The 26,931-nt window shown below is 39.6% G+C and overlaps 1 protein-coding gene across 1 annotated transcript in view; it reads right to left on the bottom strand.

Annotated features, from left to right (window-relative positions):
• FAT3 (FAT atypical cadherin 3) overlaps positions 1-26,931 on the bottom strand; it is a 628,156-nt gene that overhangs the window by 415,652 nt on the left and 185,573 nt on the right. The window contains exon 2 of the mRNA XM_003415583.3: positions 9,280-9,594. Within this exon, the coding sequence (XP_003415631.2) occupies positions 9,280-9,594 (315 nt within the window). The remainder of the gene's footprint in view (positions 1-9,279; positions 9,595-26,931) is intronic.

The following is a 26,931-nucleotide window of genomic DNA, read 5'->3' as shown; positions in this document are numbered from 1 at the left end:
TCTACCAGTTCACCGGGGCTTATAAATGAGCCGTGCATACTGGCTAGTGAGCCTAAAGACCTTAGCCTTAAACTGGACACATCACTGCAGAATCCCAATCAAGGTCAAATGAGAGTGTTTTTATTTTTCTTTTTCATCCACCTTTATTCCAGGAAAGAAACAATTCACACATTTACCCTTCAGAAAGCTGACAGAGCAAGAATGAATTTGGAGCTGTTTAAGCATTTCTTTCAAGGGAATAAACCCTGAAACCCTCAAAACAATCTCTTCATGCTGTTTTCTGAAAAAAAGCTGTGTAAAACTTACTCCGATGAGAATTTTGTTACCAACCAAATCCTCTCTCCAAATACTAGTTGTTGATAAAAATATAACTTTATCCACATTCATTCTGTTTGCAAATTTGTTATTGTTTTATTCTTTTTATTTCTAGTGGATTCGATTTCAAGTATTCATAAAAATCCATTGTCAACGATTCGATTCCAACTCATAGTGACCCTACAGGACAGAGTAGAAGCACCCCATAGGGTTTCCAAGGCTGTAATCTTTATGGAAGCAGGCTGCCACATCTCTCTCCTGAGGAGCAGCTGGTGGGTTCGAACCTCTGACCTTTCAGTTAGCAGCCAAGCATAAAGACTGCACGACCAGGGTCCTTTAGGTATTCATCCCATAAAAAACCCACTTCCGTAGAGTTGATTCCAACTCATGGTGACCCTATGGGACAGAGTAGACTGCCCCATATGGTTTCCAAGGAGTGCCTGGTGGATTTGAAATGCAGACCTTTTGGTTAGCAGCCATAGCTCTTAACCACTACACCAACAGGGTTTCCTCAAATACTCATAAAACCAAAAAAAGCAAACCCACTGCCGTCGAGTCGATTCTGACTTGTAGTGACCCTATAGGACAAGGTAGAACTGCCCCATAGGGTTTCCAAGGAGTGCCTGGTGGATTCGAACTACCAACCTCTTGGTTAGCAGCCGTAGCTCTTAACCACTACACCACCAGGGTTTCCCAAATATTCATAGGGCTTTTAAAATACAAAGTACCTCTAGTCAGAGAGAAAAGTGAAAGCTAGCTTTGGATTTCTTTCCTTTTTTAATTTTATTTCACTTCATTTTATTGTTAACAGTATATGTGTTTGTGCATGTATATAATTGTGTACACATATACATATGTATGTGCACATGCATACTTTTTTTTTTTTGATTAACAATACCATCACACCTCCATCACCAGTCTCTAATTTTGTACTTGGTGCTTTGCTAAGGACCATACACAATGGGGTCCTGCAAAGTGTTACACATTAGTCTCAACGACTTTGTCCCCCCGGGGGCATCATATGATGTTTGAGGAGTGCTTTGGCCTCTAGCAGAAGCCATGGTAGCGCAGTGGTTAAAACGCTGGGCTGCTAACCAAGAGGTTGGCAGTTTGTACCCACCAGCTGCTCTGAGAGAGGAAGATGTGGCAGTCTGCTTCCTTAAAGTTGCCGCCTTGGAAACCCTATGGGGCAGTTCTACTCTGAGTCAGAATCCACTGGATGGCAATGGGTTTAGGTTGTTTTTGGTTCTGACATCTAGTAGAGGACAAGGATGCTGCTAAACATCCTACGCTGCACAGAAGCCCTTCTCAGCAAAGAATTATCCGGTCTCACATGTCAATAGTGCCAAGGTTGAGAAACTCTGAAGTTGGTACCTACATTCATAACAGGCATCTGAACAAAATCAAGCCCCAGGAAAGCAGAGCCAGCCACCCTCAGAGTCCACACAGGAGACGGCATGCTGTCCTTTGTGATGGCCTGCCCTGAGCAAGCCCTCTGCACCTTCAGTCTCCCCCAGGCCACAGTTATAAGTTGATCGAATGCACAGCCTCACGGGGACATAATGACAGTGCAGAAAGTTTCCTTTGTCCTTGCTCATTTGGAGCACATTCATGTGAATGCAAAGGTCACTGCTGAATTTAAATAACCTTCTGTGATAAATCTGCATGAGCCCGATTTGTTCTACTGGACTTGTTGGATTAAATGAACACAATTTAATGTTCTATAGGACAAGGCCTCCTTTCATGGCTGAAAAGAGAGAGCCAGGGTGATTTACAGTTTCATACATACTCATTCACTATATTATCTGCTTCGTGCTGGTACTTATGAATATCGGCTCATCATTCAGGGGCCATTTCTACTCATTCAGGGGAATTTAGCTTTCCATCGGGAAAGGCCATGCCAGCCAGGAAGAAACAAGGAATAAGAGGCTGTAACAAGACATTTCCACAATGTTCACTTTATATAAAAAACACTAATATTCATACCCTTGTCCTTCATCTTGTTTTTGCTTTTAATCTCAATATATACATGAAGTAAGAGTTCCTTCTGTTTTCCAGTAAAAGCCGTGTTCTAAGCAGAGTACCACCCAGTAGGTCTGTGCAGAAACCTAAGGCTTAGCCTATTTAGGGTACCTGATTATTTTTGAGCAGCACTCTTATGAGCGAACATCTTTCTTTACAATGATATGCTAAAAAAATGCTTGTTTATTCGTTAAAGTTGGTCTGAATGAACTTTGTTTAGTAAAGAATTCTACTTAATTGAACATATTTGGAAATAATAAAGTGTATCCAAACATAATACAACTCAGGTTTTTTATTAACCCCAATTCTTAGGAATCAGTGATTCTTCACTCACTGTCAGTTAAAGAGACAAGATTTTCATTTTTTCTCCACTTAACAAAACAGAAAGTAGAAGCAAGAGCATGAGAGTTGATTTTGGGGGTGGGTTGGGAGAGCATTTTGAATTTAGAGTCAACTTTCAAAACTCTAACACTATAAAATCCAGTTGTCGTTTTGTCAACTGTGACTCATGGCGACTCCATGTGTGTCAGAGTAAAACCGTGCTCCATATGGTTTTCAAGGACCGATTTTTTGGAAGTAGATTGCAAAGACTCTCTTCCAGGGCACCTCCGGGTGGACTTTCAGTTAGCAGCAGATCATATTAACCATTTGCACCACCCAGGGACTCCCCAGCATTACTAGAAGGCACTAGAATATGGACAAATTGTCTAAAGTCAGCTACCTTATCCTCAGGTCTATCTCTCAGTACCTTGTTACCTCCCTCCTCTTCTGTTTCCCTTTGGTTACAACAAATAATTCTTGAGCCTTGATCACCAGACTTCCAAGAGAGCAGCATCAGTACCTTGAGGGAATTTGCTAGAAATGCAAACTACCGGGCTGTACCCCAGGGATCTGCATTCTAACAAGCATGCTAAGCTATTATTATTATCACACTGAAGCTTGAGAAGCCCTGGTCTAAGTTTCTTTTTACTCCTCCCATTAACACTTACCTCTGCTGTGTCTTAAGCCAAACACCACAAAAACCAAAAACCAAACCCACTGCCATTGCAACCCATAGCAACTCTATAGGACAGGGTGGAACTGCCCCATAAAGTTTCCAGGGAGCACTTGGTAGATTCAAACTGCTGACCTGTTGGTTAGCAGCTGAACTCTTAACCACCAAGCCGCCAAGGTTTCCAAATACCGCATAGCAATCTGCTATTATTTGGAGTCAGTTAACAAACTAAGGATACCCAATATTTTAATAAGGTACTTCCTTCCCATTTTAATAGGGAAAAAATCTAAACCCACAGGAATCCATCATTAAGGATAGAATTATAGGCATCCCTGCAGGAGACACGCTTTTGAAGGGCATCTTCTCTTCCTCTCATGAAGGGCAGCTAGTTTACACAGACATAAAACATATTTTAGCCAGGTTTATTCAAACATACTCACAGAAAAAAAGGAAAGAAAAAAAGCTGAGTTTCACCTCCACTGAAACTCAGGTAGAGATCCTGGGCAACGTACCATGGGCCAAAGGAGACATAGTAATTGCAGAAAGGAACCGAGAAAAGGCCAAGCCATGAATAATCTAACATCAGAAAATGTGGGTCAAGCAAGAACGGCTTTCAAAGGCTCTGAATACAGCATTGCTGCTCTTGGGTCTATATGTAACCGAGGCAAAGAATCAAGGGATCTCTCGGACGTATGTGTTTTCTAACTTAAGGCCTCTGAGAACAGAGATAAAGAGCTTAAGACTTTTTAGAACGTAACATTAACAAACTTAAAAAAGAAAAGTGATGTTCATATTTGCTACTTTATTATCTTACAACACTTCAGACATTCATAACTCTTTAAAAATACCAATCCCTAATCCCCAGTGATATAATGCCTCTCAAACTAGCTCATGTAGCAATGGTTGGGTTTTCAACATTCACTTAATTTGCTTCTGTTCTGTCACACTCTGGATAGTCTTCTGGCTTTTGAACCATCTTTCTCTGAAGATCTACCCATTCTTAGGACCAACATCAGCTGTACCAAACCCAACCTGTCGCTCTCAAGTCGATTCCGACTTATGGAGACCCTATAGGACAGAGGAGAACTGCCCCATAGGGTTTCCAAGGAGTGTCTGGTGCATTTGAATTGCCTACTTTTTGGTTAGCAGCTGTGCCACCAGGGCCCCAACATCAGCTGTGTGAAGTGATTATTCTAGGTAGCACAGGCCTCCTCTGCTCTGACATATTACCCTGTTTACTGCCTATATGAATCTCAATGAGTTTGACCATTTATTTTTATAAACTGCTTTATACTATTGCTCAAGTCCTATCTTTCCCATGAGACTAAAATTCCCTGAGTGCAGAAACTTTCTTATACTTTTTTTATATCAACCCGCCTCCAACACCCAGGGTCTAGAACTGCCATGGTACACAATACTGCATAATACACTTCTTAAAATACAACTGAAAATTTCAGTGTTGTATGCCAACTAGTAAGGTAAGGCAGCACTGCCTTTCAAGTATGTCTTCCTCAAAAGACAGTGAAATTCTGAAGCAGGATGCTTGCAGCTTACACTTCTATCCAGTGAAGAATGGGAGATAACAATAATATAATTAAAAACCCCAAATTCATTGCCATCTCATCAATTCTGACTCATGCGACCCCATGTGTAACAAGGAGAACTTTTACATAGGGTTTTCTTCGCTGTAATCTTTATGGAAGCAGATCACCAGGCCTTTTTTCCACAGTGGTGCTGGGTGGGTTCAAACCCTCAACTTTTAGAGTACTAGTTGAGTGCAAACCATTTGTGACATTTAGATACCTTAAATAATGATATTATTATTTGTAATTTATTAAATAGTAATAATAAAAAAATTTATTATTATTATTATTTTTTTAATAGCTAGCATTTATTGAGTGCTCTAGTAAATGCGGGCACTGTGCTAAGTGTTTCCATACTATGTTGTTAGCTGCCACCAAGTTGGCCCCCAACTCTTGACAACTCCATGCACAAAAGAATGAAATGATGCCCTGGTCCTGTGCCACTGCCGTGATCAGTTGTAGATCAGACCATTGTGATCCACAAGGTTTTCATTGGCTGACTTACGGAAGTAGATCTCTGGGCCTTTCTTCTATCTTAGTCTGGAAGCTCTGCCGAAACCTGTTCAACATCATAGCACCACTTAAGCCTCTACTGACAGATGAGTGGTAGCTGTGTATGAGGTGCACTGGTGGGGAATCAAAATAGGTCTTTGGAATGAAAGGCAAGAATTATACCACTGAATCACCACTGCCCCCTTCCATACTATGTTGTTGCTCTTAGCTGTCGTAGAGTCAGCCCTTACTCAAGGTGCCTCATGCACAATGGGATCAGGCCTCTGTGGTCCATAGGGTTTTTATTGGCTCATTTTTTGAAAATAAATTGCCAGGCCTTTCTTCCTAGTCCATTTTATTCTAGAAGCTCTGCTGAAACCTGTTCAGTATCATAGCAACACATGAGCCTTCACTGACAGCTGGGCGATGGCTCCAACTGAAATCCCTTGGCCGGGTATCAAACTCAAGCCTTCCACATGGAAGGTGAGAATCCCACCACTGAAACACCACTTTCTTCTTGACCAAAATAAACATTCTGAAGTCCTAGAGAAAGCCTCCGCCTCTGAATGTTACCCAGGCATCTCTTACTTATTTCCCAAGTCAGTCTGGTTGACCACTGAGTGGCTGGCTTGGGTGTTCATTGCAAGTGCTTGAACGAAGCAAGGCTCCTGCTCATCCAAAGGGAAAAGTGAACATCAGTCTGTTGGGTGTATCCTCCTTAGAACACAAGGTCAAGATGCTGGTTATCAATTACCTAAACCATGCATGCAAGGAGGCTACATTTGATTTAATTCAATTGTTCAGCATGGAATTAATCATGGGTTCTCTACATAGGCCAGAAAGGACCTCGTAAGATTACAGCTTTTGTTTTAATTCTTGGGCTGCAGGAATTACTGAAAAAGGTCCACAAACTACTGATTCTACGTGATTCTAGATCTGGTAGGGAAAAAAAAAATGGTTCTTTGGGTGGTGAACAGAGCGTTCATTAGAGAAAGCTCTCCTTCTTGGGTCCGGGACTTCTGTTATGTGCTGAAAGATGCACACCATAAGTATCGACATTGAGTTTGTATTAATCATTTTAATCTTTATTATGTGGTTCATTGCAAAAATAAAACTCTACTACAGTAGAAGGAATAAAAGGTCAGTTTACTAGGGTCAACACTAAATTGAAAAAGTCTAATGCACAATTCTTTCCTAAATACTCGTTAGCTACACATCTGGCTTCATTACTGAAATGTGTTATATTGACCAAACCCTGTGCAGTAAGATCATTCTTCATTTTCCAGTAAGAGCTTGAGGTCCAAAGAGAATAAACAATGTAACTGTATTCACTGTTAAACAATAAGAATGGGGTATCAACTTTTGCTGGGGGTGGGGCGTTCTATGTGCCAGGCAACTATGCTAAGTAAGCATTTCACAGGAAGACTCCTATATTCCTTGCGATAATCCGTTCTCACTGAAAACTGAAATTCAGAGAGGTTCAATAACTTGCCCAAGGTCACAAAGCTGGAAAGGCCAGGTCTGTATGACTTAGTCTGTTTTCCCTCCTATAGTCTCAAGTATTTCCCAGTTAGGAAGTGGCAGAGATTTGAAACCCAGGACTTCTAACCTCAAATGCTACTCCCTCCACAAAGCCCTCCCTGATCATCACTGCCTCTAATCCCATGTGTGAGACCCCACTATCAAATCAATTATTGCACACTTTCACTATAAGTATTTGTTAATTATTCTATTAATTTCATACAACTTTGGGTCCCTGAAAGGCTGGGACAACATCTTAAGTGTATATTCTTATTTATTAGATCTTTGCTTGGAAACGAGTAGGCACAATAAATGCTTGATTAATGAATAAATGGAGAAACAAAATCCAGTGTTTTCTTATCATGTGCCTAAGAATTACAAAGTACGTTATATACTCATTTTAGACAACTAGGGAAGTTAGACTAAAATGTCACTGCTGGCACAAATGCTTCTAAAAAAATCTCAGGCAAGGACAGAGAAATTATGAATATGATTAAGGCTCTTATGCAATGTAAGCCAAATTGTGATAATATAGGGCTCCTTGACAAGTTATGTGAAAACTTTTAAAACTACATAAAAGAAAGCTTTAGTGACATGAGTCTACGTGTTCTTCTCTGCACATAATATGCAGCGTAAGTCTGTGACAATTATTCTTTCTGTATTTTCAGTCCTAAGTGGAGGAAGAGAACAGTTCAAACAGCCCTTTTGCAGTATCTTTTAACCTACTAAAAAGATGGTACTGGGCTCCTTATTAATGACTTAACAACTCAAGTAGCAAGAGGATCAAAATTGGAGATGTGGAATATGACGGGAGGAGGGGAGGTGGGGGTATTTCAGGCTCCCCAGTGCTGTGAAATGTGAAGATGTCTGTGCCCTGAACTCCTTTACTGGGATATATATATATATATTTTTTTTTTCAGTCTTTGTTTATTCTGCCCCTCCCCCCACTTTCTAAACTGTCTCCATTCTTTTCTCTCTCACCACATTTCATGGAGCTCTTGCTGTAACAAGAAAGTGAGTCAGGAGAGCTTCACAGCACAGCTCAGGGGCTGCTCAGATGTACGGAGTTCCCCCCTCAGCGGGGCTCTGAGAGATTGGGCTAGGCTCCAAACCCCTGAGTCCTCTCCTTCAAGTTCTAACAGACCTCACACACAGTAGCTGAAGACCACTCTTTTATAATGAAATGAAAGTCAGATCCTGATTCAACCCTGTTAGAATGTAAAAGGCAAAAGTCTACTTAACAAAATGATCCATTCATAATTAGAGAAAATCAATAGTTTCAGGGAAAAAAACCTTGGCATTCTCTTCAGATTATGTTAATACGCATTTGACATTTATAAAATGCTTGGGATTCAGCTTTATGCTTTTACTTTGACAAATACAGGCAGGAGAAATAACTATTAACTGTATCAATAGTCCACTAGGAAAGCTGAATCTGCGTCCACATCAACAAACATCAACCTAGCCTAACTTTCTGACCAGTATCAACTCACTCGTCCAGAATAAAATATCAACAGAATATTTTTTACAGTATTCTAAACTTCAGTTAATTAAAACCTTATCCATTGCAACTCTCATTCTTTTATTTTTCAACCCTTGCTCAGGTTCTTAAAAGAAAGAAACGGATCACATGTAAGCAACGAACTGCTGAGATCTACTCTGCAAAGCATGTCCCAGTGTGCATACTTGTCTCAGAATGCGTTCAACCAAACCTCACAATTCTATTCATCCTTAGGCTTTTCTGATCCTCATTCAACAAATTAAACTTTCACTGCAATCTCCAGAAAATTTTTTAGCAAAATCAGAAAATTAAATTTTTGCATATTTTCTGCAAAGATTGAGACACTAAGTTCTGAATACTGGCACTTCATTGATGGGTAGTTGAGCAATCTCAAGAAAATCGGGGGCTTCAAGTTCAGACTTTCTGGAGATCACATGGGGAGCTGGACAAAGGCCAAGCAAAGGAGAAGCTCCCAGAGGCAGAGGTGGCCCAGACAGCTTTACCCACAGAACCCAGCATGGGCCAGGGCACTCTCTCCCAAGAAAGAGAAGGGGCAGTAGTGTCTCTGAGGGCCTGGGAGCCACTTTTTGTCATTATAAGTAAAGTAAATCTAATGCCAATACTGTGCTTTCTGAGAAAGCCTCTGATTTCTCTGAGATCACTTCCCTTCAGCGTCAGCTGAAATTAAAACCTACCAGACAGAGTTCAGCTTACCTTTTCAGAAACTATACTCAGAAAGGAAGATGCTGTTTCCCAGACAATAAAATAAATAAGCTGGTATAGCAAGTGTCAGGCTGATGGATTTCAAAGCTGGATGACCAACTGAAAATGTGATAAGAGTATTCCCTTACCTGTTTTGATATTGATGGCAAAAAAATTCTGAGGATTCCCACTTGTAATCCTGTATGTCAGTTTTTCGTTGGAACTGGAGTCAGGATCCTCAGCCTGGATCTGAATGACAGATACATCCTTTGGAGAGTTTTCCATGACAACAGGATAAAAAATAGGTTCCGAGGTCAGTGGGGCATTGTCGTTCACATCTTCAATTTCAATGTAGACCTCAATAGTGGAATAGAGTGGAACAACACCCCGATCTGTGGCATACACTGTCAGCCAGTACGACCCCATTGTCTCTCGATCAAGAATGTCTGCAGTAGTGATGACCCCTATGAGGAAACAAAGACAGGATGATTGCTACAGGGAAAATGAAAGGCATTGAGTAAATAATCCCAAATTCAGAAGGGCTGTTAAATGCTCGGCTGTTAACCAAAAGGCGGGTGGTTCGAACCTACCAGCCACTACACAGGAGAAAGATGTGGCAGTCTGCTTCCATAAAGGGTCCCCTTGGAACCCTATGGGGCAGTTCAGAATTCATTTGACGGCAACTAGTGCTTTTTTTTTTTTTTAAGTAACCTTAAAAAAAAAAAACCTTGGCATATAAAAAAACCAAAATTCCTAATACAAAGTTAAATTAAGATGCCACTCTTTACATAACAAAATAATTTTCTTTTTTTTTTTATATTAAATAGTTCTATCATTTGTGAAGTATTGTTACATTCATAAATACTTTATTTTGAATTTGGGGAATAAACATGTCTCAACACACATACTCAAAAAAAAACAATATGGAACAATAGGAAGAGAGTGAGCTTGGGGTCAAACATTTCCATGTTGCACGGGAAATCAGTGCAATATAAGGTCACTATCTCAGTTTGACCTAATATTGCATTGATTCTCCATGCAACAAAACCTCTTCTAGGATCAATTATTAATCTAATCTCTTCATTCACAAAAACCAAAATTTTTTTTCAAATGTTCTTTTGCCTGTTATGATGAAAACATTTTGCATGCAAAGCTGTAAACCTCCTTCATACTGTTACCCTGTAAATCAAATGACACAGTAATTCCACAATAATCAGAGAAGAAGCCATGCAACACACTTTATGAATGAGCTGTATCCCCATCACGAACTATCCGGAGGGCCCTAAGTAAACTCAGAGCCACTTTCAGAAAGGCTCATGGACAATTATTTTAAATTAGAAGCAGAAAAATGCCCAACCTGCCTTTCCCATTTCACGGTTGAAACAAGTGCCAACCAGGAAATCCAATGTCTGCCAGAAAAGTGAAAGTAAAAACAGAGTGATCTTCTATGTCTTTAAAGCCCTCACCATAATCCCCAAACTAGAGAAAATCACAACGGGGCAAGACCATAACCAATGTCCACTATGTTAAGGTAACTTTGGGTCCCGGGTAACAAAAACTCTACGAGGAGTCAGGATGCTCATGGAAAGTGTTGAATTCATGTAAATTTCTATACCCTAAAAGAGATCCACGGAAAAGGGCAAGAAATAGCTCTCCAACTCTTCCCTGAATCCTCTGAATTCTTGTTTCTCTGTTGAACTTTTAACCAAATTAGGCACATAACTTGGCCTATAGACCATGCATAAGCAAATTATCAAGTAGAACAACTGTGAGGGAATGAGGTATCTGTCCAAAAGGAAATTAGGCTTGAATACTCAGTTGCCTTAAACTAGAATAGCTAAGATATTCAAGGAGAGATAACCCAACTGATGTTGAAGTTTCAGCCCCAAAGTTATTCACCAAAAAACCCTGCACAGCGTCATGCCATGCGAAAAAAGGCAATGTTAAATATCCTCACTGGGAATACGTAAAACATCACGGGTTCCTGTAGAACCACGAGTGAGACCTGGATGTCACAGTAGATATGCCAATATGGCACTAGATGAGTAGATAACAGAGTAAGAAGAAAAAAAGGAAGAGTAAAAAAATAATGATTTTAAACAGTTCTGTGTGCTCACTGACTGAAAAATAGGTGACTTGATAAACTGGGTTGAGAGAGGGTACAATATCAACGTCACGTTAAGGTCCGGAGAGGGCTCTGGGGGCTGAAGACCTGGCCTGGCACGAATGTCCCTATGAGTACAGGACACAGGCTGATCATAGTCTTATGGGACACTCACAGCCGTGGTAGCTGGGCGTCACCAAACAGACATGGGTGGTGCTGCCCCCATGGAAATAGGAGTGCTTCTGCTCAGATTACAATCCCACTACATCAGAAGAGGGATGGGTGACAGGGCAAGCAGTCTCTGAAATGAAGACAAAGGGCAGTTTGATGTGAGCTACGGTGGGAGACATGGGTGGCAAAAATGCTCTATGGAAGCTCTGAACATCTCTTGACCTGAGGTCTCACATTTCGGTTCACAAGAATTTTCTAGACACTGTGCTGGACAGTGGTGGAACAGAGATAAATGAGAGAGGGTCTTTGTCCTCAAGGGGCTCAATCTTACTAAGAAGACAGAACTCTAATGAGAAAAGGTCTACTGAGGGGAAAACTGCACAGCCTCACCTGGTTTAGACTGATATCTTGGGACAAAAATCTGGTCCTAATGTGCATGGGGTCACCATGAGTCAGGAGCCAACTCAACAGCAGCTAACAACATCTCACCGAAGGTCCCAAAGCTAATTGCGGAAGAATCCGGGTTTGTCTGCCTCTTGTGCCCTAGTTACAGATCCAGACTCCATTACTTATGACCTGTTTGACTCTGGACAACGTATTTAACCCAAGCAAGCTTAGATTTACTACCCATCTCTCAGTGTTGTAGTGATCATTAAATGTATACAAAAAGCTTGGCAAAATGCTTCCAACATAGTAGATGCTGAATACATGTTAAATTAGTGTGAATCTGAACAGCAAATACCACAAGCCTTGAAAACAGTAACCACGGTCCAAAGTAAAGGACCATCTTGGGAGGTGAAAAGTTTGGAAAGGACCGTCGTGTTAGATGTTTTTCCTTCTCTGGTCATGTGGCATTCTTGCATAGTCTTTAGGATTTGTCTACGACATACACCTTTTCAGGAAAGTACTTGGCCTGTTCAGGGAACAGCAAAGTAAGGTCCCTAAGAAGAAAATATAACTCCAGAAGCAACAAAATCAAAGAACTAAAAATAAAAAGGTTTGGACAGCGTTGTCTGCCACCTTGCCTGTTCACCCACCATGCACGTGTGTATGAACACAATACACGGATGTGCAGTCACAGAATTGCTCTGTGATCCCCTGAAGTCACTTAATTTTCTTTTCTTCCACCTGTCAAACTGGAAGATGGTATATGACAAGCATTAGACATTAAAGGATTTTTGAGAAGTCCTTGGATGATAGGCATCCACTAATGCAAATTAAAATATATGGATGACATTTCACTCTATTTTTTAATGAAGGTTCAGACATGTCCCCTAGATACCAGAATTCTCTCTCTCTAAAATAAAGCATTTCTATGGCTATATTTACTCATTAACTAGAAATGAAAATGAGTATCTTAGAAAACAGTGCTCAGGTGTCAATTTCATGATCCAAAAATCTGAGGACAAAATGAAAAGTGTGACTTGGGAATGTGTTAACAATTATTGTAAGACTCATTCAAGGCTTTATATTAATCACATTAACACAACTGATGTCTAGTGATAATATGCCCTCATTTCCTCTGTGCCCTCACAGCTAATGATGATCTACAGGGTCACAACTGAAATATAAATACACGTGACCTTTTCTATCAACGAAAACCTCACTTTTGAGGTTGACCAAGGATTTCCGAAATCATATGTCCTGAGCCCTTAACCTTGTAACAACCACCATCGTTACCTCTATGCCAGGACCACTGACTGAGTAGTTGTATGCCTGGCAGTGTGACAGGTGCAGTCTATGCACTCTTCACTACTTTATTTTTATTACTGAAGCCTAAGTGACATATGATAAACTATACATAGTTAAAGTAAACAATTTGGTAAGTTTTGTCATCCATGATAACCATTCACCACAATCAGGATAACATATCTATACACTATTCCCAAAAGTCTTCTCTTGCCCACTTGTAAATCCTCCCAAACTTGTCAATAATCGCTCAACCAGTAAATAGCAGAGCCAGACCAGTTGTTAATTAAAATAGTGTATTGTCTTCTAATTCTATACACATGTTAAACCCACATAGGATACCATGTCTAGAGATCTTTTTTTTTTTTCCTGATGGAGACGTGTTATTAATTGAGCAAACAATATTCAGTTAATATCATATTTTCCTATTTGGAGTTCTCCATATTGGCTCCGTGGAAGTCATAAAAAAGTGCTACTTGGTACATCTTGGTTACTTTTGTAGAATAAAAAAAAAAAGTACTGATTATAAATAGTGTCTGCTTTGATTTATAAAATTGTATGTATATATAAATGTCTGTGACATATCTTTGGTTCATTAACAACAGTCCTGGAGTATTCCTTCCCAGAAAAGACTCATCTGTTACTAAACAGAAGGCTTTATAAGGGCAAAGTCTCTGTCGGTTTGGTTAACTGCTGTCGTCCACGGCCCACAATAGTGCCTGGCACAGAGCAAGTACCCCATAAATGTGTGTTAATGAATGAACTTGACTTCTGGCACTGAGTCAGCAACAGGACAGTTTATTGAAGGGATAATCCAGTCTCACTCAGTCAGACCTGGAAGGGAGTTCAAAAAAAAACGGGTCCAACTGGCCACCCAATGCAAGCGTCTCTCCCACAACCCCACTGACTGGGCACAGAGCCTTTGCCCTGAGTCAAGTGACAGGACATTCACTACTGAGGAAGCAATTTAAACAATGTAAGGTTCTTCACACTGAGGCTTCTGTAATTTCAGATGCTATCTCTAGCCATACCCTCCACCGACACCCCAGAATAAAAGAGAACTAGTCTACGAATCACCTTTCAACCCTGATAGCATTATGAGTTTAGCATTTTAAGTATCAGAAAATGCCCCTCCCTTTCCAGGGTTTTCTTCTCCGGGCTAAGAATTCCTTCCTCACATACTAGAATGTGACTTTCAGTCCTTCCTCCAACCTGATCTCTGTCTCCAAGTCAACAGGACATGGCCTCTGTTCATTCAACACATACACACTGAGTGGGATGATCAATAGCCCCTTATTAAAAAATAATAATAAACCATTCACAGTGAGCATCTAACACACCAGGTAGTGCAGCTCAGTGGAAAGGCCACAGGTGGAATATCCTAGATAGGGGTGCATCTGTCTTTCACATTTTTACCTATCACTGAAATGCTCAAATTGGATTCAGATGAAATACCTACATTTTACCCCTGAGATTTATGAAAATGTCACTTAGAAAAATTCTTTAGAAATAGAGCTAGGATTTTTATGCCCATTTTTAATAGCTTTATTGAGTTATAATTCATGTACCATACAAAGTATGCTAGGCAATTTTTTTCAGAGGGGGGATTATTCAATGGTTTTAGGTATATTCACAGATATTAGCAACAATCACCACAGTCAATTTTAGAAGATTTCCATCACCTCAGAAAAAAACCCTTTAGCTTTTAGCTATGGTGACCCTATCCCTGTCCCCTGCACCTATGCAACAAATAATCTACTTTCTATCACTATAGATTTCCCTTTCTGGACTTTTACATAAATGGAATCATATATACATGATAATCTTTTGTGACTGGAATCTTTCACTCAGCATGTTTTCAAAGTTCATTCATGTTGTAACGTGGATCAGTACTTCATTCCTTTTTATGGCTGAATAATATTACATTGTATGGATATAGCATGTTTTACTTATCCATTCATTAGTTCACAGACATTTGGGTTGTTTTCACTTTTTGGCTATTATGAATAATACTGCTATAAACATTCATGTATAAGTTTCTATGTGGACATATGTTTTCACTTCTCTTGCGTATATATATCTAGGAGTGGAATTGCTGATCAGATGGTAACTATGTTTAATCATTTAAGGAACAACCAGACTGTTTCGAATGGCTTCACCGTTTTACAATCTTGCCAGCAGTGTATGAGGGTTCTGATTCCTCCACATTTTGCCAAAACTTATTATCTAACTTTTTGATTCTAGCCATCTGTTATGGATTGAATTGTGTCCCTCCAAAATGTGTGCCAACTTGGCTAGGCCATGATTCCCAGCGTTTTGTCATCTGACGTGGTTTTCCTATGTGTTGTAACTCCTACCTCCATGATGTTAATGAAGCAGGATTACAGGCAGTTATGTTAATGAGGCAGGACTCAATCTACAAGATTAGGTTGTGCTTTAAGCCAATCTCTTTCGAGATATAAAAGAGAGAAGCCAACAGAGAGATGGGGGCAGGGGCTCATACCACCAAGAAAGCAGCACTGGGAGCAGAATGCATCCTTTAGACCCAGGGTCCCTGAACTGAGAAGCTCCTAGCCCAGGGGAAGATTGATGCCAAGGACCTTCCCCCAGAGCCAAAAGGGAGAGAAAGCCTTCTCCTGGAGCTGGCACCCTGAATTTGGACTTCTAGCCTCCTAGACTGTGAGAGAATAAATTTCTCTTTGTTAAAGCCATCCACTTGTATTTCTGTTATAGCAGTACTAGATACGTAAGACAACATCTGTCTACAAAGTTAGGGTGTGTCATAAGCCAGCCTCTTTTGAGATATAAAAGAAAGAAGCCAGCAGAGAGACATGGGGACCTTAAACCACCAATAAAGTAGTGCCAGGAGCAAAGCACATCCTTTGGGCCCAGGGTCCTGATGCTGAGAAACGCCTAGCTCAGGGGAAGATTGAGATCAAGGACATGCCCCCACAGCCAACTGAAGGAGATAGCCTTTCCCTGGAGCTGGCATCCTGAATTTGGACTTTTAGCCTTTAGACTGTGACAGAATAAGCTTCTGTTTGTTAAAGCCATCCACTTGTGAGATTTCTATTACAGTAGCACAGTTCTCACAGTCCAGAAGGCTAGAAGTCTGAATCCAGGGAGCCAGTTCCAGGGGAAGGCTTTCTCTCTTTTGGTTCTGGGGAAGATCCTTGGCATCAATCTTACCCTGGGGTTAGGAGATTATCAGCGCAGAGACCCCAGGTCTAAAGGATGCGCTCTGCTCCCAGGGCTGCTTTTTTGGTGACTGAGGTCTACCTGTCTCTCTGCTGGCGTCTCTCTTTTATATTTCAAAAGAGATTGGCTTAAGACACAACCTAATCTTATAGATCGAGTCCTGCCTCATTAATATAACTGTCTCTAATCCTGCCTCATCAATATCATAGAGGTAGGATTTACAACACATAGGAAAACCACATCAGATGACAAAATAATAGACAATCACACAACTGGGAATCATGGCCTAGCCAAGGAGACACATATTTTGGGGGGACACAATTCAATCCGTGACACCATCTTAGTGGGTGTGAAGTAGTATGGCATTGTAGTTTTGATTTGCATTTCTCTGATAACTAAGAGGCTGGGCATATTCGTACGCTTATTGGCCATATGAATACCTTCTTTTGAGAAAGGCATATTCATGCCCATTTGCAAACTGGATTATTTGTCTTTTTATTATTGAGTGCTAAATGTTCTTTATGTATTCCACGTATAAGTCCCTTGTCAGATATAGGATTTGCAAATGTTTTCTCCCATTCTGTGGGCTGTCTTCTGACTTTCTTGATGGTGTCTTTTGAATAAAAAAGCTTTTAATTTTTATGCATCCCAATTTATCTCTTTTTTCTTTTGTTTCTCATGCTTTTGGTGCCATGTCTAAGATCTTTTGCCAAATCCTAGGTCATGAAGATTAACATCTGTGTTTTCTTCTAAGAGTTTTATATTTTATGCTCTTACATTTGGGCCTTTGGTTCATTTTAAGCTAATTTTTTACTATGGTTTGAAGTAAGGGTCCAACTTCATTCTTTTGCATCCAGTCATCACAGTGCCAAGTGTAGAAAAAACTATTCTTTCCACCATTGAATGGGTTTGGCACTATTGCTGAAAATCAGTTGACTATATAGTGGTACAGGTTTAATTCTGGACTCTCAGTTCTATTCCACTGATCTATATGTCTATTGTGCCAGTGGCACAATGTCTTGATTATCATTTATGGTCTTATTTTTGAGATGTGCTTATGTTTATAAAATTTTCTTTTCCTGTTTCATATTTATTTGCTGTGTAATAAAGATAGCACACCAGAACTCTCACGTATCTTAACATTTAGTTGTATAAGTAGATAAACAGACAGCATTTATTTATTTATCTATTTATTTGTTGCTGCAAAACTGTGCACAGCATGAACTGGAATTAGTTGTTCCTAGCATGAAGCACAAATGAGCTATAATTGTTCTTTTATATTCACAAACATATTTATTAGGAAAAAAGTATATGTATATCGTGCTCATCTAATAAGCTCTAAATATCTGCAGTAACAGAGAAAGAACATAGGGAACTATTCATAATCAGACAGATATCACATGATAGGTTGTTTACCTTACCAACTCTCGAGCTATATTCTTATATGCCACACTTTAGGTCCCAAATGACATCTTGCCCCAAAAGGATAATACCCAAATCCCCACAATTCAAAAGCCACCTGTCAACATATAGTTTACAGAATGATATGGGTGTCAAGTACTTATAATATAATGAAGATTATCCTGCCAAGATAAGTATTATAGATCCTGAGCCAGTTAAAAGAAAAATCTTTGAAAACACCATGATTGCATATTCTCCATAGATGTCCCTAATAGATCTGGTTTACTTGTAAGTGATATATTTAATCCTCATTTCTGATCATTTAAAATGTTAACTCCAAAGGTTGAGTGCGTTTAAAATTTTTTAACCTTTAAAAGAAATAATTATGGATTCACAGGAGGTGCAAAAAAAATGTAAAGGGAGTTCTCTTGCACCCTTTGCCCAGCCTCCCCCAATGTTAACACCTCAATGTAATTTTAAATTGTTTCTTTCCTCCAGAATCAACCTAGTCCTAGATTTGTATCTGAGAGTTCATGGAATTCCTTCATGTACTCCATAACAACTTTGAGTCAACCCTTGCCTGCCTCCAGTAGGATCAGATAGACACTATTATTCTTTCCTTTTCTATTCATCCCTCCACTTGCATAAGGCTCTTAATGCCTTAACTGGGATCACCGTTTTACACAGAGTGTGGTAATAATTAAAGACTGGAAATTTTATCCTTATAGACCCAACCAGGACCACTCTACTCTTGGTATAAAGATCATACCTATCAGCAAGTCTGGAATGTATGACACAATTGAAAGGAGCTAAAATGGGATGAACTGAGAGTAGACACACTGTGGGTGGATAGAATCTAGCTTAGTATACACACATATACTTCTATATACTTTATATATTTTATATCACATATTTGGTTTGTTGAACTGTGGGGGCTTGCCTGTTGCTGTGATGCTGGAAGCCATGCCACCACTATTCAGATAGCAGCACAACCTATCCATTGTGGATCGGTTTCAGCGGAGCTTCCAGACTAAGACAGGCTAGGAAGAAGGACACAGCAGTCTACTTCTGAGAAGAATTAGTCAGTGAAAACCTTATGAATAGCAGTGGAACACTGTCTGATATAGTGCCGGAAGATGAGCTCCCCAGGTTGGAAGGCACTCAAAAGACAACTGAGGAAGAGCTGCCTCCTCAAAGTGGAGTTGACTTTAATGACATGCATGGAGTCAAGCATTCGGGGCCTTCATCTGTTGATGTGGCACAACTCAAAATGAGAAGAAACAACTGCAAACATCCATTAATAATCAGAATATGGAATGTATGAAGTATGAATCTAGGAAAATTGGAAATCATCAAAAATGAAATGGAATGCATAAACATCAATGTCCTAGGCATTAGTGAGCTGAAATGGACTAGTATTGGTCATTTGCATCAAATAATCATGTGGTCTACTTATTCTGTGAATGACAACTTGCAGAGGAATGTCATTGCATTCATTGTCAAAAAAAACGTTTCAAGAACTAACCTGAAGTACAACACTGTCAGTGATAGGATACTATCCATACACCTACAAGGAAGACCAGTTAATACGACTACTATTCAAATTTACGCACCAAACATTAAGGCCAAAGATGAAGAAATTGAAGATTTTTACCAACCTTTTGGAGTCTGAAATTGATTGAACATGTAATCAGGTGCATTGATAATTACTGGTGATTGGAATGCAAAAGTTGGAAACAAAGAAGCAGGATCCGTAGTTGGAAAATATGGCCTTGGTGACAGAAACGATGCTGGAGATCTCATGACAGAATTTTGCAAGACTGTAAGACCAATGACTTGTTCATTGTAAATACTGTTTTTCACCAACATAAACTGCAACTATACACATGGACCTTGCCAGGTCAAATACATAGGAATCAAACTGACTACATCTGTGGAGAGAGACGATGGCAAAGGTCAATATCATCAGTTAGAAGAAGGCCAGCGGCCGACTGCGGAACAGACCAGCAATTCCTCATATGAAGTTCAAGCTGAAACTGAAGAAAATTAGAACAACTCAATGAGAGCCAAAGTATGACCCTGAGTATATCCCACCTGAATTCAAGGACCATCTCAAGAACAGATTTGACCTGTTGAAAACTAATGACTGAAGACCAGAGGAGTTGTTGAAGGACATCATACACGAAGAAAGCAAGAGGTCATTAACAAGACAGGAAAGAAAGAAAAGGCCAAAATTGATGTCAGAAGAGACTCTGAAACTTGCTCTTGAACGTCAAACACCTAAAGCAAAAGGAAGTAATGATGAAGTAAAAGAATTGAACAGAAGAATTCAAAGGGCAGCTGGAGAAGACAAAGTTAAGTATTATAATGATATGTGCAAGGACCTGGAGGTAGAAAGCCAAAAGGGAAGAATACGGTTGGCGTTTCTCAAGCTGAAAGGACTGAAGAAAAAATTCAAGCCTCGAGTTGCAATAATGAAGGATTCTAAGGGGAAAATATTGAACAACACAGGAAGCATCAAAAAAGAAGATGGAAGGAATACACACAGGCATTATACCAAAAAGAACTGGCAGACATTCAACCATTTAGGAGCTAGCATATGATCAGGAATCAATGGTACTGCAGGAAGATGTCCAAGTTGCACTGAAGGCATTAGCGAAAAACAAGGCTCCAGGAATTGATGGAATATCAACTGAGCTGTTTCAAAAAACAGATGCAGCACTGGAGGTGCTCATTTATCTATGCCAAGAAATTTGGAACACAGCTACCTGGCCATCCAACTGAAAGAGATGCATATTTATCCCTTTTCCCAAGAAAGGTGATCCAATCGAATGAAGAAATTATCAAACAATATCATTAATATCACACACAAGCAAAATTTTGCTGAAGATCATTCAGAAGTGGCTGCAGCAGTATATTGAAAGGGAACTGCCAGAAATTCAGGCCGGATTCAGAAGAGGATGTAGAACCAGGGATATCATTGCTGACGTCCACGGATCCTGGCTGAAAGCACAGAATACCAGAAGGATGTTTACCTGTGTTTTATTGACTATGCAAAGGCATTAGACTGTGTGGGTCATAACAAATTATGGATAATATTACGAAGATTGGGAACTCCAGAGCACTTAATTGTGCTCATGAGGAACCTATACATAGATCAAGAGGCAGTTTTTTGGACAGAACAGGTGATACTGCATGGCTTAAAGTCAGGAAAAGTGTGCACCAGGGTTGTATACTTTCACCATACTTATTCAATCTGTATACTGAGCAAATAATCTGAGAAGCTGGACTATATGAAGAACAGGGCATCAGGACTGGAGGAAGACTCATTAACAGCCTACTTCATGCATATGACTCAACCTTGCTTGCCGCAAGTGAAGAGGACTTGAACCACTTATTGATGAAGATTAAAGACCATAACCTTCAGTATGGATTGCACCTCAACATAAAGAAAACAAAAATCCTCACAACAGGACCAACAAGCAACATCATAGTAAATGTAGAAAAGACTGAAGTTGTCAAGGATTTCATTTTACTTGGATCCACAATCAACACCCATAGAAGCAGAAATCAAAAGACTCATTGCATTGGGCAAATCTGCTGCAAAGGACCTCTTTAAAGTGTTGAAAAGCAAAGACATCACCTTGAAGACTAAGGTGTGCCTGACCCAAGCCATGGTATTTTCAGTCACATCATATGCATTTGAAAGCTGGACAATGAATAAGGTAAGACCGAAGAAGAACTGATGCCTTTGAATCGTGGTGTTGGCGAACAAATCTGTCTTGGAACAAATACAACCAGAATGCTCCTTAGAAGCAAGGATGGCGAGACGGTGTCTTACATACTCTGGACATGTTGTCAGGGGGGATCAGTCCCTGGAGAAGGACATCATGCTTGGTAAAATGCAGGGGCAGCAGAAAAGATGAAGACCCTCAATGAGGTGGATTGGCAAAGTGGCTGCAACAATGGGCTCAAGCGTAGCAACTATTGTGAGCATGGTGCAGGACCGGGCAGTGTTTCATTCTGTGGTACCTGAGTTGGAACCAACTTGACGGCACCTAACAACAACAACAACATTTTGTTTATAGCTGATTTAAATATATCCCTTAATACATACATTTATACGTATGTATATATGTGTATGTATGTATATATATATATAAATATATCCCTTAATATGTACATATATATGTGTGCGTGTGTATACATACACACGCACACATATATATATATTTTTTTTAATTGGTAATTTAAGTTAATCTCCCAATTAATCAAGTGGCAAAGCCAGGCCTGTGATCTAGAGCTCTTAATAGGAGCTACATGCTGTTTTCATTTCATGAGGTGCCCGCTGATCTATCCATATGTATCTATTATCATGAAAAAGAAGGCAATTCCATCCCCATGCTTTCCTCACATGGGGTTAGTATCAGCTCTTTGGTAATAGGAAATCTAACAGTTTCATTACTTTTCTCAATTTCGAAACGTTGGTACAATGCATATTTTATCTTCAGATAAAATTCTCAGATGTTTGGTTGGCTCGTGATCAGGAAAACTGGAATACTGACTCTTGCTTTAATATCTCATTACTCCTTTGCTTCCGTACACATCTGCATATGCTTCTCCTTCATTCCCTGCATCTCCAAACCCCCTTCTCTGTTCTTCAAATCTCAAAAAGGATCCGGAGAGCCCCCTCACTCAGTCAGCTGGGGCTTGGTCTACTTCTACCAACTTTACCTTACTTAGCACTTTATTTCTGTTCCTCTATCATTCTACTGGAGTTCTGGGGTGGTGTAAATGGTTAAGTGCAGAACTACTAACTGAAAGGTTGGTGGCTCAAACCTATGCAGGAGTACCTCAGAAGAAAGGCCTGGCAATCTGCTTTGAAAAAACCGCAACCTTGAAAACACTGTGGACTGCAGTTCTACTCTGCAACACATGGGGTCACCATGAGTTGTAATCAACTCGACCACAAGTTTTTTTTTTTTTTTTTTTTAACCATTCTACTATGAGCTTCTTAATTCTTAAGTTAGGGAGCATCCTGTCTTGTTTTTCTCTATTTTTCTATTCTAGGAAGATGGCCTGAAATCTGGAACACTCAATGTTGAATAATAATGAAGAATAACAGCATAACATTTGGTAAATTTAGGCAAGTTTAGATTTCTTGCACTTCATAGCAAGCATCCTCACAAATAACTACATTAGAAAAGCAAACAAACAACAACAGTCACATCAGCCAGACATTTTGCTATCCTGTAATGACTAGGCATAATAAAGTGGAGATAGATTAAGTTTAAAATCGATTTTAGACGCCTCTAATAGTGTATATATGCAAGGAGCCCTGGCGGCACAATGCCTAAGCAGCTCCGTGAGAGAAAGAGCTGGAGATCTGTTCCTGTAAAGGTTAGGGCTTAGCAAACCTTATGGGGCAATTCTACCCTGTCCCATGGCGTCACTGTGAGTTGCAAACCCACTCAACAGTACCTAACAACAACAACAATGTACATGCAGAATGATAGTTAACTGACTGTGAAAATCTGTTTTGCATATGTGAGTTATTTTATAAGGCATTTTTTTTTTTTTGTAAAAGTATGTCCAGTTTGGAACTACCCCTCTGCTAACCAGAGTGTAGATGGAGTCATGGCAACACCTTTTAAATCTGAAAGCAAAGAGGTAGCTTGATGAAGATACCAGACGATACTCAACTGCTGCACTGCCCACAGGTACACAGGGCAGGCAGTCGGAATCAATGCCTACAGGCCCCCCAGATGACACACCAGCTAGGCACTAACAATGGGCTCTCTCTTCAGGCCAATTCTTATCCCCCCCGATACTTTTGTTCTACTCTGTTCCCTCCTCCTTACACCAACCAAGTCCCATTAATTAGATTTTTTTTTTTTTTTTTTTTTTTCAGAAAGAGAAGAAAAACCCACACTACGGTCGGGAAAAATTAACGTCTGAAACTCAAGGTACTTTCATTCCATTTTACTTCCCAAGGCTGGAAGCTGGAGGGCTGCACGTGAGATTAAAACAAGGGACTGCAGGCTGAGCTCAAGCTTTTCTTTGGAGTTAATGAAAGTGGACAGCTCTCCTTGTCTGTTTGGGATCAGAAATTCTAAAACCTAGCTGCACGCTCTAAAGGCTCGCTGGCCAGGAAGTTCTGTAGGATCGGAAAACACACACATGGTATCTAAATTTTTAAAGATGAAGTTTTCAGGACCAGTTTTTAGTGGACTTAAAATGTACACCTGCCCTCTGTACAGTAACTCTAGCATGTGTAGCTGTCGCCAGGAACCAACCACCTGCAAACAGGAAGGAGACCGGGGCGCTAGGCTGTGAGCCATACATCCAGCTTTTGTTCAGTTTCATCTTTCCTATTACCCCAATTACGTTCAGAATCAAACCCTTTCTGGGGCCTGTGCAAATTAGCATACTTATCAATCACAGGGCAATGATATGGATTCATACAGCTGAATAGAAAGGAAGGTTGAACTCTCAAGCCAGGGGAAAATACTCCAGACAGTTTATGAAATAGAGCAGAAAAATGGCTTGTTTTAAGTGTTTGAAATGTGCAGGGTATTATATGAAAGACCATGATTTGCTGGAGTCTATTTCCTTAGAAGAAGTAATGAGCATTGAACAGCAGCACAAAGGATTTCAGTTAGATATCTAGGAATGTTTTCTGACAGCAATGGTAGACAAAATAATGGCTATCTCCGGAGAGCTGAGGGTTTTTTCTATTCCTAGATTTCAATGAATATACCACGGACTGCCTAAAGAACGAGCAAATCTGTCTCGGAAGCAGTACAGCTGGAATGCTCCTCACAAACTTTGGACATGTCATCAAGAGGGATCAGTTCCTGGAGAAAGAAGCCATTCCTGGTAAAGTAGAGGGTCAGGAAAAAAAGGGGAGATCCTCAACGAGATGGATTGACATAGTGGCTAAAACAATGGGCTCAAGCATAACAATGATTGTGAGGATGACAAAGGACTGGGCAGTGTTTCATTCTGTTGTACATAGGGTCACTATGAGAACTGACTTGACAGCACCTAAGAACAACAACATATTTCAATGATAGATAGACCTTTTGTCTAGCAGGAGTTTTTGTGTCATGGTTACTAGGCAATTTTTTTTTTAAATTTAAAGGCTTCGTTGTAGAAGAAAACATCCAATATAAGTAAGTTTTTTTTTTAAAGCACTCTATTTCATGGCCTAGTATTAATAACTTAATATTTTTGCAGTATTGCCTTTTGTTCTGCACATATATTAAATATTTTCACCCCAAATCAGCATTCTTTTTCTGTAATCTTGGATCGTCACTTATCATTGCATATGAGACATCGTTCCACATCAATAACTATCAAAACCAAACCAAACCCATTGCCGTCAAGTTGATTCCAACCAAGTAATCCTATAGGATAGAGTAGAACCACCCCATAGAGCTTCCAAGGAGTGCCTGGTGGATTCTACCTGTCGACCTTTTGGTTAGCAGCCAAACTCTTCACCACTGGGCCACCAGGGCTCTGTCAATAACTTATCATTCTACTTAATTATTTTTAGTAACTGTGCAGTATTACCCACTTACCCACTGGCCCACTAACACACTGAAATGTAAGCTCCATCAGGGCAAGAATTTTCTCTGTTAGATTATTGTTTTCTACCGTAGAACAGTCTTTGTAGCTGCTCAATCAATATCTGTTGAGATATTCACATCATGATCACCATTTAGTTGATGAATTTCTTCCTTCTGGATTTCAGGTTTTTTTTTTTTCACTATTATAAATCATGCTTAGATGAATATGCCTGTATCTTTATTATCTTTCAGTTATTTTTTAGGCTAAATTCCTAGAAGTAGAATTGACGGATCATAGCATACATTTCTAAATGTGTTTGATTCAATTGCCTTCCAGAAAAGTTGTACCAATTAAACTCTTACTAACAGCTTTGAACACATTTTGACAAAATCTTTACAATATTTGTATTGCTGTTTAAAAACAAAATAAAAAATTAAAAAATACTATAATTTATTATCTAGAGAGATAACAGCTGACCATGTAAATAAACACCCTTAAACCAGGCCCCTTTGTATTTTAACCATTTTATTCAGTGACAAATGCCATACATTTGTGGTGTGATCATTGACAGAGTGGTGGTGCTGAAAATTTTGTAAAAAGAAAGATTTTAATGAGGCAGAAATATTTATTAACTATATTAAAATTTGTCTATACCACCAAATTCTTAGGCCTTGAAAAGTGCTGTGTGATTTTTAAATGAAATGTGAGAACATAATCTTTAGCTCTCAAGTAAGATCATTTTAAGGAGGACGTGCTGTCAGATATTAGCCATACTTTAATACAATTTTTAGACTTATTCCCTACCACCTCTAATGCAGCACAAAGAGTATCTGGGGTCTCCGAGCAGACCAGACATACACTAGCCCGCATTTGGGCGAGCAATTTGAGTTTTCCCTAGAAAAGGCTTTTTACTTTGAAGAAGTTAGACTTGAAAACAAGATTTCCTAAACTGAAATGACTGAGGCAAATGCTTTCTAATGCACACAGGCACCCACATACTCACAAGAGCACACGGATTTACTTGGTAAGCAACGCAGTAAGGGTACACGGTCTACTCTTAAAAATGGGTCTGAACTACTTGAAGTTCTCTTATATTGAAACTCTGTGGATATTTTTCTTTCTGGAAAACTTTTTCTCATCTAAGTCAAAGGGAACACTTGATTCCTTTTTTTTGTGTCATTTCTCTATATCAGAATAAGAAAATAGTAAGTAAGGCTGCATCTATAAACCTCATGCTTACTGCCCCATAAGGAGTTGCAGTCTTCAGTAACTTCCTAATAAAATAATGAAAGCGTATAGCTCTCTTATTCTTTTCTCAAGTGAATGCACTCTGACTTTCACAGCTGATTTGATGTTTACCAAGAAAATATTTTTACTGGGGATAACTGCACATACAATACAGAAACTGCTGCTATCAAAAGGGTGGAATTTATTCCCTCGGAAAAACACATTCTAGGTAAACGGAAGTGAAACAGGCTAAACGAAGGAAGGTGAACTGGAATCTAAGTTTAGTGTTGTTGTTTTTACCCTTCTATATATGTGTTGTATGACCTAAAAACTCATAACTACAATTATTATGACAAGTCTATAAAAGCTTACCATGGGAACTTCTATTTCCTTTCATCTTTTCAGGTTAAATCTCACCAACCTGCTTTTTCCTTAGACC

The sequence above is a fragment of the Loxodonta africana genome, chromosome 7 (assembly GCF_030014295.1).
Source record: "Loxodonta africana isolate mLoxAfr1 chromosome 7, mLoxAfr1.hap2, whole genome shotgun sequence".
NCBI lineage: Eukaryota > Metazoa > Chordata > Mammalia > Proboscidea > Elephantidae > Loxodonta > Loxodonta africana.
Note: the sequence above shows the minus strand (reverse complement) of the source record. Positions and strands in the feature narration are given on the sequence as shown.